Here is a 14,842-nt window from a genome sequence, read left to right as displayed (position 1 = left end):
GACCAGCGGGTCAAACCTGGGCGTCCTGGTGTCTCCTCACCCCTGGATAATGAAGCCAGCAGTGCTGAGTCAGGGGACTCTGAGATCGAGCTGGTCTCAGAGGACCCACTGGCTGCCGAGGAGGTGCTGCACTCCAACTACATGACCTTCAGCCACATTGGAGGGCCCCCTCCATCACCCGCCTCCCCCTCCATCCAGTACAGCATCCTGCGGGAGGAGCGGGAGGCTGAGCTCGACAGCGAGCTCATCATTGAGTCCTGTGATGCCTCATCAGCCTCTGAAGAGAGCCCAAAGAGGGAGCAGGATTCCCCACTGATGAAGCCCATGGTCATGGACATTATCAAGGAAGAGAACAACTCACGCACTGATGCCTCAGACTACGAAGCAACTAAAGCAACAGAGAGCAGGATGAACAGGGAAAACCTGGCAGAGTCCGCATCCTACCTGAAATGCTCCTTTGTTGCACCAAAAGTAGGTGCTGAGCCCCCGACCTCTGCCGTCAGCACTGAGGAGCTGAAGGAAAGAATAATCCTGAAGAAACCCATTGAAGAAACTGTTGTTAACCAAAGTAAAATGTCTTCCAAGGACTCTGGCAAAAGAAGTCCCTTGGCTTCACCCCTACTGCCGTTTTTAAAAAAGCAGAAAGGTAAATGCAGATCTTTATGTTGTTCTTTGAAGTGCCGCTGAGATGGGGAGGAGGGAGAAGTGCCTGTTCCTTGCAGGGGACAACCCTAGTAGTGCAGAGCAAGGGGAGCTGCTGGCGGTGGATAACCTCAGCTGGAAGTTTGGCACACCTGTGACAATGCACACATCATCTCTGACTGTCCCTCCTCTTCTTTCTCTCCTTTTCGTTTCCCTTGGGAAAAAAACAATGCCAGTAACAATAATTTTTAGGCATAAGCATACCAATACGGGATCAAACAGGAACCCCAGTAACATAAGGCTGATTCGTACGTCAGGCATCTGGAGGATGAAGAGCAACAGATGATTGTTTTTCCTCTGAGATAGTACCTGCCTTGCCCCAGGGAAGGGGTGCAATCAGGGAGGTGGTCGTGTGTGTCCCCCCCGCCGGAAATGTGCGGCTAATGTTTTTGAGGATACATTTAGGAAAAAAAAAATATTTGGAGGAGGAGAGGGGTTGGGTTTGGTGGGTCTGGGTGTTTCTGAAGCTGGTGCAGCTTAAATTAATCTCTCATGGTGGCTGGCACTCTCCCTCCTGAATAATGATGGGGGGCAACCTGTGTGCTCCTCTGAAAGTCCCTTCCCTAATCCAGCTCTGTGAGGGGGAAGGACAGGACCCTTCCCTGATACTCAGGTGAGTTCAAGGGCACTTTTCTCCCCATGGGATGCCTTCAAAGCCAGTGTAGAGCCAGCCAGGGTTATGCCTGCTGTGCCAGGCACTGAGGTCTGACCGGACCCACCAAACCTCTAGAGCCACCACCAGCTCTTGGCCTGAGCTAAACCCTGAGGACCAAGGAGTAGCACACAGTCGCTGCACACTGACAGTGCTGGGGGTCTCTGCAGCCTCTAACTCGCTTAGTTCACAAGGCGCACAAGAGAAAAAGGCATTTTATTCTTTTCAAGACGCCAGCTCTAAATAGCCAGGACGTTTGTGCGCCTCTAGCTTTGTAGGCTGGCATGGGAGAGAGGGATGCTGGGGTTGTGCCACGCCTGCCCTGCTTGCCATTTGTATTCTCCCCACAGCTGGGCTGGGGGGCAGCAGCTGTCCACGACTCTTCTGTCGGCTGGGCTTTTGCAATTCAGAGAGCTGCTGCTTCCTTGCAAACAGCTGGATAAAGATGGAAGGGGGGTGGTTGAATCCACCCCTGCCGCTTAGAGAGCATCTTTTTCCTCTGCCTGCGTTTGTGCAGACGTTTGACCACACGACGGCCTGGAGATGTGTCAGACACGCTTAAGTGGCACACACTTACAACTGATTTATCGAGCACTGTGAGCCCAAGCGTGCAAGTCTAGTAGGGAAATAGCCCGCTTGCATGTTGTGCTGAGAACTGTAAGATTTGCAGTGCAATACAATATGTTAATACTGATATTCTTAGTGATAATGATCTAATTACATTAATAGGCTGAATAAGAAACATATGATTATTGCTTGTAAACATTTTCCTGCCAGATTCTCAGAGCTTGCAGTGTCCTGCTGTGTATCTCTGAGCTTCCTTACAGATAGGATGAGACCAACCATTTCTCTCCCCCCCTTCCCAAATTCCCTTTCTGTAGGAGTGGCCCTGGTGCTGCCCAAACCCTACAAGCTGTAGGGATGATTGAATTTACCTTGCACACCCTTCTTGCAGTGTCCAGCTTTGGGTGTCTGCAGCCACATGTTCTGTGTGTTGTTCTGGGTAGACACCTAACAATTTGGTCTTGAATTTAGGGAAAGTAGTTGGGGATATTTTAGATATTTCTGAAAGATGTTTCATGTGGGGAGTTGCCTGTCCCTCAATTTTGAGATTTCATGGCCCATTACAATTTTTAGTCTCCCTTGATCACATTCAGATTTTTTTGGCCTAACTTTTGTGTCTCATTTAATTTCTGTCATTGCCTAACTTGATGCTAACAGCATCGTGTTCTCATATGGTGGTTAGAGAAAATCCCTGTGTGCATGAGTAGACTTTCTCCTTCCATTGCAGTGTGTCTATGTTTCCTACCTGTATTCACAGAGTCACAGACTGGTTTGGGTTGGAAGGGACCTTAAAGATCATCCAGTTCCAACCCCCCTGCCATGGGCAGGGACCCCTTCCACTAGACCAGGTTGCTCACAGCCTCATCCAGCCTGACCTTGAACACTTCCAGGGATGGGGCATCCACAGCTTCTCTGGGCAACCTGTTCGAGTGCCTCCCCACCCTCTCTGGGAAGAATTTCTTCTTGATATCCAATCTAAACCTCCCTACTTTCAATTTAAACCCATTCCCCCTTGCAAGCCCTTGTAAAAAGTCCCCCCTGATCTTTCTTGTAGGTCCCTTTCAGGTACTGGAAGGTGCTATAAGGTCTCCCCGGAGCCTTCTCTTCTCCAGGCTGAACAAGCCCAATTCTCTCAGCTTTTCCCCATAGCAGAGGTGCTCCAGCCCTCTGAGCATCTTCGTGGCCTCCTCTGGACCTGTTCCAACTGGTCTATATTCTTTTTATGTTAGGGCCTCCAGAGCTGGATGCAACACTCCAGGTGGGGTCTCATAAGAGCCAAGCAGAGAGGGAGAATCCCCTCCCTCGACCTGCTGGCCACACATCTCCTGATACAGCCCAGGACACGGTTGGCTTTCTGGGCTGTCAGCACACACTGCCGGCTCATGTCCAGCTTTTCGTCCACCAGTCCCCCCAAGTCCTTCTCCTCAGGGCTGCTCTCGATCCATCTCCATTCTCCCAGCCTGTGCTTGGGATTGCCCCAACCCAGGTGCAGGACCTTGCACTTGGCCTTGTTGAACTCCATGAGGTTGGCAGTGGCCCACCTCTCCAGCCTGCCCAGGTCCCTCTGGATGGCATCCCTTCCCTCCAGCGTGTCGACCGCACCACACAGCTTGGTGTTGTTGGCAAACTTGCTGAGGGTGCACTCAGTGCCATCATCCATGTCACTTACAAAGATATTAAACAGTACAGGTCCCAACACCAACCCCTGAGGAACGCCGCTCCTTACTGATCACCACTCAGATATTGAGCCATTGACCCCAACTTTCTGAGTGCGACCATCCAGCCAGCTCTTTATCCATCGAGCGGTCCATCTGTCGAATCCATGTCTCTCCAGTTTCGAGACAAGGATGTCATGCGGGACAGTGTCGAAGGCTTTGCACAAGTCCAGGTAGATGACATCAGTTGCCTGTCCTCTGTCCACTATGGTGGAGCCTGCATCATAGAAGGCCACTGTATTCTTCAGGACACAGGTCACCATATTCCTGTAGGACACTAGTGGCAGGAACTTTTCCACCAGGACAGACACAAGACAGCTGATTACCATTTGGCTGTGCATAGAGGACTATTTCAGTATGTGCTTTTCTCTCTTGATATGCTCCGGTGCCTAATGCAAGGTAAAAAAAGCATAAAGCCTCTCAAGAAGATTATTGCTAAACCCTTTGCAACTTTTCAAAGCTGGTTTTCAAGGTGCGGGCAGGTGGGCTCAGGAAAAAATATGGATGATAGTTTATGCTACCTTCCGGTCATGGGTATTGCTGCATGGGTTACTGTGTCTGGGTGCTACTTGAATTTTTAGGTTGAAAGTAGAGTATGAGGCTGTCCTTCTGACCTGGGAAAGGAGAGCTTGTCCCTCACTTGGAGAATTCACAGGAAACTCTTCAGCGGCTCTTCAGTTATCAGAGGTGAACTGAGGGATGTGCTAACTGGCCTGGTGGAAGCACAGCATCCCCCATGGGTCCTCCCAGGCTCCATCTGCCTGGAGCTGCATCGGTTGGCAGGGAAATGATGTGGCAGAGCACATCCAAGGGGACAGAGATGGCCTTTGTAGCACCAACTTTAGGTCTTGGCAGAGCTTTACATCATGGCATGACATACGTGTCATGTACCAACTCAGGTGTACCTAGCAGGCATTTGGCACGTGCCACACAGCCGAAGCGAGGAGAATAGAGGGAGATGTGGCAGAATGATGTCAGCCAAAGCAAGAACAGTGTCATCATTCACTAATTAAGAAAATTATCTTAATTATAGTTATCTGTCATTAAGAGCATACTAACAAGATGTGACTATGTACTTGTTAAAGCATAGAAAACAGAAAAACCTTAATTGTTTCCTGTTAACTCCTTGTTACACATCACCTCGGAAGTGTTATGTTGGCAGTGTACATCCTGATTAAGACAGGATGGTTTTAGCGATGTTCACAGAGTCCAGATGGGGACTGATCCCCCCGTGGCCATGGCAAGGCCACCCTGAGTTCAGGTCAGTGAATTCCCAGCATTCCTGGAAATTCGTAGGAAACTGATGGATCAAATGAAGCTGTTTGACACACCCCACTGTGTTTTTGACACACAGCTGTGGATCTTTCTGTGGCCCTTGACCAGCTCATAGCCAGGTATATATAATTTTAAAAAGTCACCCATCAGTTTTGAATGTGAATGATTTCACAGTGTGATACTGCAATTCCACTGAGGACTTTTTTACTCATATCCATGGCATTAAATATACTTTGCATGGCTCATCAGAAGGCTTTGCCCTGGGCTGGCAAGACCAAAACTGATTATGAGTGCACACCCCAGGAAACGCATGGTGAAATGCAAGTGAAAGCCCGGTGTTCAGTTGGAACCCAGGAACAGTCTTGCTGATAGTGTTGCTGCCAGCCTGCGGCTTAATCCCTCGGAGGCCTTCCTGGTGTGTCTGCTAGGCATGCTGAAATCACAGCCATTCCCCTAAATAACAAGGTGGAGCTCAGCAAGTGCATGTGCTCTTTGCGCAGTGATAACTCAGTGTCTCTGCTTAACGTCTGTTGCCATCCAGTGGCAATAACAAAAATGGGCAGTGACTTCCCACCTCCATTTTACTGGAGCTGACTATCACGATTTGAAAGCGTGGAGCTATTCCCGTGCTGTTAACCGCTAAGCAGCTTCGCTCGCTTTCCCGCACGGTCAGGGAGATCACACTGCTTGCTGCATCACAGGCTTTGTTTTGGCCAGAGTTGTGTGGGTGGTACCTACGTCAGTGTTACCCATCTCCTGTGCCTGCTGCAGAGCGAAGAGGGGAAGGCAGAGAAGACGTTTGCTATTTGGCTGTCGCTGCCCGCCTGCATATCAGTCCTGGCAGTTCCTCCCAGATGTGGACACACAGCCCTTACAAAACAGGGCTTAGAGCACATCTGAATGTGTCTCTGCAGGAAAGCAGGTTTCCAGCTCAGTTTCTTTAATTACTATTCTTTTTTATTATTCAACCACAGAGAAGGAAGACCGGAAGCATTTGTGTTTTCCAGTAGCCAGGGCAAAGGATGCAGATTTTTAGGTTTGTTCTAAGAAAACTCTATCTTGCAACAGATTTTCACAAACTTTGGAAAATGCTGCGTCTGACTGGTGTGGCCCACGCAGCGCTGTGACATTACATAGCCCAGGTAACATCCAGACTGGGCTTGACATGGCTTGGGCAGGCAGAATATTTCAGAAAAAAACTGCTCTCCTGGAAATATGCTGAAACCCCTTTTGACGTGGGGTAGTTTATAAGAAGCCCAAAAGAAACCTGGACCAAGGCAGGCTGGGAAAGGAGCATTTTGGCTGTGTCCTTTCCTGTCTTCTCTCACAGTGCCTGTCAGCAGCTCTCTACCAGGGTGGACTGGCTGACTGCATGCTGGTGTCCCACAGCCTAGGAACGTGGTCTTGGACGAGATTTCCCTTCTGCTGGGGCATCACGTCTCTCCAGCTTCTCCTTCAGTGACAATATTAGAAGATTCCTTCTGCTTGATCCATTTAATGAAACGTGCAGCAACTTGTTGACTTTCAGACCAGATGTCTGAGCTCAGGTTTAAAAAAAAAGAAAAAGATGTGGTCGTTCATCATGAGGTTTACTTTTATTTTCTTTTTATTTTATGGCAAAAGTTAGCATTGGAAAACGAAAAGCCAGGCCTGAGGCTGTGGGGGTCGTGCTGTCACGTGCTAGATGGCACAACTGGCAGGACCCAGGCTTCAGGCAGGGTCCTGCTGGAAATGCAGTCAAACAAAATTCGTCATTTAAAATGCTTTATTCTGCAGCGCAGTCCTATGCCACCGTGCTATGAGGCATCCTGATTTTTATGTGTTTTGTTGCATTAATCTGGTTAGACCCCTACAAGAGTGAGTCCTTATCGCCCACCCTTCATAGCTGCTGTGGTTCTAAGCACCCATGAGCAACACCAAGCTTCATGGCCACCCATCTTTATGTGGTGGCTCGGTGTTTCTCAGTGTCACAAGCTGCAGTCAGGATCACTTCTGGTTTTGGGGTGACACTGGCAAATGCTCTGGGTTGAAGAACATGCTCTGGGTTTCCCCTCCTCGCTGGTGCCTCTTGTGCTGTCCCATGGTGCCCAGGGCTGTCACACAGTGGACAAGCACAAAGCAGTGAGAGGTTTCCCATTTGATCTCCCACTGTGTCCACCCCTATTTGGTGCCACAGACAAACTGATTTTACACAGTTTATCAAGGAGATGGGTTTTCTGGCAGAGATGTGGGAGAGACATGAAGTTATTGGGAATGTTTTTTGTTCAGCAAAACATCGTCCTCACCACTTTAGCATGTCACTGCTGTTGGAGGAGTTGCTAGTGAGACATTTTTCTGTGGGAAGGGGATGTTTGGTAGGGTGATTTAGCAATCTGAGGCTTATTTCTCATCTGCATGCTTTCACCAGGCTGGCTCTGCAATCAGTAGCAAGCCAGGCCGCGGCTTAAGCATACGGTAATGTTAGTTTAATATTTTAGTGCCATCTGCTCTAAGTGCCTCCACATTCCGACCCGTCTGTTTTGCATGTTTCAGTTTGCTTTTTATGGGGCTCTGATAGCTTTGCATCCTTTGGGAAGTCCCTGCTTGGAAAAGGTGTAGGGGAGAGGGATGTCCTGCCTGGGGCTGGAGTTGTCTGCACCTTGCGATGCTGTAAGAGGGGTGGGATAAAACCTGCCCAGACAAGTAAAATGTGAATCTGGGCCTGAACTTGCCATGAAATCTTGGAGTAGATTGGTGAACCTTTGTGCACTTGCCTCCCATGTGGAGTAATGTAGGTGGAAGGGGAACTGAGGAGGTGTCTGGTCTGACCCCTTGCTCAAGCCATTTGGTCATGTTGCTCAGGGTCTTGTCTATCCATCCATCTTCTCAGCAAAGGCTGGTGGTAGCTGAGAGCTGGAGCTTGCAAATCTGGGTCAGTCCCATGATGTGCCTCAGTGCCAGGAGCTGCAGGCGTACTGCACAGCAAAGTAGAGGAGCGATACCACTTGCTGTAGCTTCATACAGAGTTGGCTGGCAGGAACTTCAGAAGGTCCAGAGAGCCCATCTCCTGGCCCACAGCCAGGATCCCTGTAGAACACTCTTGACAGATGCTTGTGACTCATTTGGAAATGCCTCTATTGGCAAATCCCCCACCAGCTCCCAGGCATCTATCGAAAACTGTTGCCATTCTTCCATCCTCCTTTACTTTAGGCTAAGCAATTCTAGCTTCCTCTAGCTTCTAGAGCTTTTCCTCTCTGGTCATGTTTTTGAGCTCTCTGAACTGGCTTCTTGTCCCTTTGTTCTTTTCTACCACCGGTTGAATTCTTCTTGAAGAGAATTGCAGAGGGTGCTCGCATGGAGACTGCCCCCGTGCTGATGATGGGTTACTTGCCTGCCCTGCACTCTAGGACTGGGCTCATAGAGCCCACTGCAGCACATGGCATTGAATTCTATTGCTCCAAGAGGGAACTCTTCCATATTGTTTGGAAATGTCTACTCAGAATTCTGTTTTTTTTTCCCTACTTGGTCTCATTTGAATTTCTATTAATTATCTGCATGATAACAGGAATGAAGTAATTTTGAAAGGGTGGGGAAGCACAGTGGAAAAAATGAAGTTAACCGTGATAATCTCGCCCATTTCTGAGAAATGGAGAATTTGAATGATTTTCTGCTCAGGCAGTTGAATGCCAGCTGAAGTGGCTTGCTCGGTTAATGCTGAGCAAATGAGTTTACGGGGACAGGGTTTTTTACAAGAACCATGAGCAGGTATTGAGTGCAAGATACCCTGCAGGCAGAAATCTTCTGGACTCTGCCCCTGAGCAAAATGGTTCATTTTTCTCCTGGGCTGTCTTAACCCACAGCACACTTTGGTTCACAGACCTCCTCTTGACTTGCAGCTACTTTGCAATTCTGCTTTTGCTCCATTCGAGGAGACTAAAAATTACTCTGAACACATGATAATACATAAACAGTGAGCTGTGATGAGGTGGACTCTGCAGACACATTCAGATGGCCTCATTTCACAGGGTCTCACTCCAGAGACTTTTGAGTGACTGAGGCAGCGGAGTCCCAGACACCTTTTCCAGCCACCGTGACTGGAGTACTCTTCCCATCCCGGCTGAGATGCTCCAGCAGCAACTCATGGTCATGTTCATCTGCCAGTGGAGGAAAAGAGGGAACTTCCTTGCAGGCCAAGCAGTTGGAAATGTTTCTGCCTTTGCAGCAGCCTATGGCCTGCCTCCCCGTTCCTGGCTAGTTAATGCAGTTCATCTGCCACATGACAGCTTGTTATAACGGTCAAGCTGTGATAACTCAACCGGAGCTGAGCTGACCTGGAGAAACCTGGATATGTGCAGGTCATGGTGCTGGAAATAAGCAGTGTGCACGCTGGCACGTTTGTGCAGTACATGGTTTCTCTTCCACTCCTCCCAGACCATTTCATTTCAGGGAGGGAGGAGTGAATTTGGTACTTCTTGCCCTCAGGAGTGGTTGCAAGGTCACCTATCCTCTCTGCAGAGGGGACAAGGAGAGCTGGGAGAGGGTCAGATGCTGGCTCTAGGCTTCTCCCTGGAGTTCATGTCTGGTGGGAGCATAGTGAGTCTCCTAAGTGAGGAGCAGTCACTAAGAGGAGGTGCCAGAGCCCTGGAAAGGATCAGAGCAAGGCAAAGAACAGGGGATTTTCTCTCCTTTCCCCAAAGGATGGTTTCTTGGGCAGTGGCTGGGATCAGTGATTACCAAGTGCAATGATGTCCTTTCATGATTAGCACCATGCACATATACCAGAGCATGACCTTGATATGACCCTCAGAAATGTTTCAATAAATCTCATGCCCTTTAGACCACAACCTGTGTTGTCCATAGCCCAAGCACTTGGCCTGTTTAATCTCTGGCACCTGTTTCTTCCCCTGCTTTTTGGCTGTACTCATTAAAATTATTCCCCATGTGTTCGGTAAGGTCAAACTTTCAATGCCTAAGTGTCAAGGTGTCTTAGATATAGCAGCTGGATGCTCAGAGGTAGTTTTAAAATTGGGCATAGCTTAATGTAGGAGGATCATATGCCTTCTTTTGGGACTGCTATCCACTCCAGTGCCTGTGTGTGAGTTAAGTACAGAGCTATAAAAATTTATAGGCCTTATCTTTTTGTTTTCATGTATCTTCCCTTTAAGAGGAAAGGACTATCTCTGAAGAGCTGTCATAAGTCATAGTACTCACAGAAGTATACAGACCTTTCTGTTACATATGACAGAAGATGGTGTTTCTGCCAGGTCAAGGTTACATCCTGACCAGTAAAGGAAATGAAAACCAATAGAGCTACTTGTTTGACTGTGTACAGGTGCCTGTTGGTTTTGTCAAACGTTTAAACATCAAAGCCACGCATGGCAGACTAAGCCAGGCACAGTGAGTTGGTGGGTATCGGTATACACACAGGAACCTGCTGAGAAGAGGTCCTGAGAAGGAAGATTTGTAGTGTGTGAAGACCTTTCTCTTTGAGCTGGGCTACATGAAGCCCACTGCTTGCTCTGTCCATGTCTATATCCACATCTGGGCCCATATTCTGCCAAGCTGAGCACCCAAGGATGGCCCAGTCTGCTCCTGGGGAAGGCTGCAAGGAGACAACCACTCTGCTCACAAGTGAGTTTTCTGTTCCTGCAGACAAACTTCAACTGCAGAATCACTCACAGTTCAAGCACATTTTAAAAGCCAAAATCTTGATGCAATGTCCCTTTCGGTGTCTCTTGGTGTCAGTGATCAGTGACTCAGCTTTCAGGAAAGGCTGTGATATTGACAATCTGATGGTATCCAGTTTTTCCCAAATGCTCAGATACAGCAACGCTTTGCCTGGATACTCCCAGCAGATCTTGGAGATCTGTTATTGACCGAGAAATCTAACACTTATTGATAGCTTTTCTGTGGCTGACACAATATATAGTAAGGAGAGATGTACAGAAACAAGAAAAAAAACCCACAACCCATATATAATGAAGAGGAAAAGTTCTGCTGCCTGCAAGGCTTTTCTGCAAATGATGTTGAAGGGCTTTTTCTGTACCAGTTCAAGCTTTTAGCTCAGGAGGTGCTTAGGGAAACTTATATTCTATAATACAAATCAGGTAAAAGAAAAATTAAAATATTTAGCTTTTATTAACACAGAATATTTTGCCTCTTCATTCAATCTTCTCATAAACGTAGTGCTTTGCAGGGAACTTCTGGAATATTTTGGTTTCTTATCTGCTAGAAATGTTGCTTCTGAACCTCTGCAATGTGAGCTGGGAATCATGGGGTTTACCCAGATTCATTGATTAATTCAAATGAAGAGTTTGGACCCATTTCAGGTCAGATTTAAATTTATTATTAAAGTCTGGCAATATAAAATACATCTTTAGCTCTCAAGGAGAGGTGAAGTACAGACTTTTGAAGATCTCTGCCTGTTTCAGGGTGGGTCTAATCTTTCAGATCTTAAGCAGAATAAGGACTTCCCTGAGTATTGCTATTTGTGTTTGGTAGAGAGCATGAAGTTAAAATTAATGTATTTGACTGTAGTGAAGGGAGGTGTGTGTGTGTGATAGATGTCTGCTGGGAATAAAACCTGGAGGTAAGTATTGATTTTAGTGGTGTTTTTCCTTAGCTTCTGAGAGTGCACTGCTGATTGGGACATAATGGCAATATTGACTGAAAAGGGGATTTATATATTTTTCTTTTCCCTGGGAGGCTGCTGTGTTTATGTTAGTTCAGAACAATATAGAAAATAGGTGCCATGCAGTGATGCAACAATTCAAAGGGCTTGATTTTCCCCTGAAGAAAGAATGGTGGTTTTGTCATTTTGACTCTTAATCCTATCTTGATTAGCACTTAATTTTGTTTTAATCCTCTGCAGTAATTTTTTCCTAACTCTCTTGACTTTTTACTCAACTTGGGCAATTTTACCCCGTTTCTTCCAGGGAGGTATCACAGAGATCCTCTCTTCCCCCTCGGCTCTGACAGCAGCTCAGTGATTACATGGGAACTGTAGCAGTGAGAGGACATTCCAGTGTTTTGCTTTCACAGCGGTTCCTTTGTGCGCGAGGTATACAATCAAGTATTTTGATATGCAAAAAATAATGCACGAGAGGACAGGTCAGTTTGGATGGCAATAATCTACCTCCACCACAGGTCTGCCAGACACCAGCCTGCCTATGGTGGGGACATCTGGTGATGTCAAGGTTGCTAAAATCAGCTCTGGCAATGAGAGTGAAGGTTTGTCATTTTGGGAATGATGATACATTTCACAAGTGCTATGAGTCTGGGAAGCTTCAAATGAGCATTTTTTAATGAAAATTGCACATACAAAGATCCCTGTGCTTCATGAAATATGCGTTTCTCCATCCAAAAGGACCAAGCGTTCATTTCCTGCATATTCAGGGCTCAGAAGACAGGAGTATTTTGAAAGCATGAGTATTTTGAAAGCCACATTATACAGCAGTGAATATTTCATGGGGAAAACCCCTTCCAGTTGAGTTGCTTTTAGGTGAAAGGCCCTTTGCTTTCCTAGAAGTCTCATTTTAGGGTTTATCTTCCTTACAGATTCAGCTTGACTCACAGGTCTATGCACTGAAAGCCCTTTGGCATCACTTGCTCAGAGAAACCTTTTCCCAACTGGTGCCACATGATTTTATGTGGAATTGGTGATGTCTTCCAAAGGTTTCAGCTGGTGCTTCACACTGCAGGTCCCCATAGCAGTTTTCTATAACGTGGGCACTGATTAGGTGTACTGGGTTCTGCCAGTCCTTCCCTGTAATTCTCTAACATCACTGGAAAAAACGTACAAGTTTTCTCACAGTTCATATGAAAATAATCCACAACTGTTCACTAGAGTGAAAACTGCTGTGAGAGGTGACCTCAGGAGTCCTCTAGAGCTGAGGTAACTTGAGAGGCACAAAAAGGACACAGATAATTAGTATTGCCTTTGTGAAAAGCCATGTCTTAGAGAGAGAAGGCGCCCAAGGCAGCGAATTTAGCTTTCATCAACGATTTGGCATTAGACTATCCAGATTGCCAGGTAAAGTAGGAATCACAGTAAAGACTGTCACTTTTCAAAATGGATCCTAAAGAATAATTTTCCAGGGAAACAGCTCTTGATGTTGCTACATCATCTGGCTGGACATAAGCACTCAGAATAGCACTTTTCGTACAAATGAGTAAAATGTAAAGTTTTTAAATTGCTTCTTATCCTTTGAATAGCAGGTGCAATGAGATTGCAGAATTTAAGGAAAAAAAACCCCAACAGATTTCCAGGGTCTGATAACACCCACAGCCTGGCTGGTATTAACGCTCTGCCTTGCTTGATGTTTCTTCGGATCTACAGTGGTGTAAGATCAAAATCCAGCCTCTGCAAGCCTGGAGAGGCTGCTTTCACAGCGACTCATTTAAAAGCAGCCTAGGCCCTATGCTCACTCAGTGGGTGCTGTTGGCAGAGGCAGGCATTGTACAGACAGGATTTTCTGCTCTCTTTTAGAAATATAGACAGTTCCTTAGAGAGGCAGGGGGAGTTACCGCATACATCCTAATGAAATGCTGATAACATCCACAAAACAAGGTCTGTATCTGGGCAACCAGCAAGGAGAAGAGTACGAAAGTTTACAGAAAAGTCAGTGGAGATTAATAGGCAGGATTTCTGAAGGTTACTCTGTCGGCTAATGTACCATTGAAACAAGAGCAGCTACACTCACTTGGTTAGGTTAAGTGCGAGAGCTTTTCCAAAGAATGGAAGTTACTTGCCAAAGCGAGAGCATGGGCTGCCATTGGTATTCGTCTCAGATGCCTGCATGGGAGCTGCTGCAGCTTTGCTGCTGCTGAAACAGCAGGCCCATGTATATCCTTAGCTGAAAGCAAAAGGTTTAATTCTCCAATCAGGGAGTCATAAAATGAGTGGGATTTAATAAAAACCATAGTAGCAATTGTGATTTCTGAAACGAGCACTCACCTATACATTTTATCTGCACAGACAGTTATTGCAGCTGGATATTATGTGCTGACTCTGCTGCCTGGTGCTCTCAGTCATGGTAATTGCACATACAAACAGAGTCGGAAGTTGTGTGTGCAGTTATGTCTGAGAGCACCAGAGAAACAGCCCTCGGTCCTTGCAGGGAAAGGGTCTGAGTAATGTGATTCTGGGGGAGTGAAATAGAGGTGATTCAATCACAGTGACAGGACTACTAGAAGCAGTGAGCCTACAGGTTTTGTCCATGCTGACAGCCCCACTTATCTCAGCACTACAAGTTGAGAGTGAGGGACAGTGAAAGAGTCCAAATCTCCAGGCAAAGTGAGAAAGGAGGTGATATTATTGTGATCTTACAGATAGGATGCTGAAAGGTGTGCACGTGCATCTTAAAGCCCTTTTGTCTACAAAAGGTGGTGAAAAGGGACTGAGGTTGACTAATTTATCATGATTATTGATCTGTTGAGTGTGAAAAATTGATTTCACTGCAATAACACCAGGAGTACACAACAGCACTGGGAAATGGCCCCAGGCTTTTCTGAATCCTGGTTTGCCGGATTTTCCTTATCACCTGGTTATTCACCCTTATGTCCAATGGAATTCTGAAAAAAAACAAGAGGAGTTTCTGCAGTATTCCAAGTGGCAGTGAGCAGGAGCAGCAGGGCATCATGCATTGCAGCATGGTTAGCAGAACCCTGTTTCTATCAAAGAGCCTATTTCCATATATATAGCTATATTTCCATAAAGCTATGGCAATGTGCTTTCTACTTGTAGATCTTGCTCCCCCAGCAGCAATGAAGGGGAGATTATGTTGGAATGAAGTTTAAATGGAGAAAAGGACCAAAGAATTGATCCTACTAAGTGCAGAAGCGGCTTTGGCATGTGTTTAATGGTGCTGAATTATTCATTAGGCTGGCTGGGCAAACTGACATTGCAAAGGGAAATAAATGAGGTTGCTGGGGAGAAAATGCCAAATGACACCTC

At 46.7% G+C, this 14,842-nt stretch overlaps 1 protein-coding gene across 1 annotated transcript in view; it reads left to right on the top strand.

The window, feature by feature from the left end:
* LOC104515240 (reticulon-1-like) overlaps positions 1 to 646 on the top strand; it is a gene marked incomplete at its 3' end in the record, with an annotated part of 5,816 nt that extends 5,170 nt beyond the window's left edge. The window contains 1 exon segment of the mRNA XM_010159146.1: positions 1 to 646. This exon segment is cut by the window's left edge and continues 19 nt beyond it. Coding sequence (XP_010157448.1) covers positions 1 to 646 — 646 coding nt within the window.
* Between the last annotated feature and the right edge of the window lie 14,196 nt (positions 647 to 14,842).

The sequence above is a fragment of the Eurypyga helias genome, unplaced genomic scaffold (genome assembly GCF_000690775.1).
Source record: "Eurypyga helias isolate BGI_N326 unplaced genomic scaffold, ASM69077v1 scaffold3879, whole genome shotgun sequence".
In the NCBI taxonomy this organism is placed as follows: domain Eukaryota; kingdom Metazoa; phylum Chordata; class Aves; order Eurypygiformes; family Eurypygidae; genus Eurypyga; species Eurypyga helias.
The sequence above is the reverse complement of the archived record's forward strand: the minus strand, read 5'-3'. Positions and strand labels throughout refer to the sequence as shown.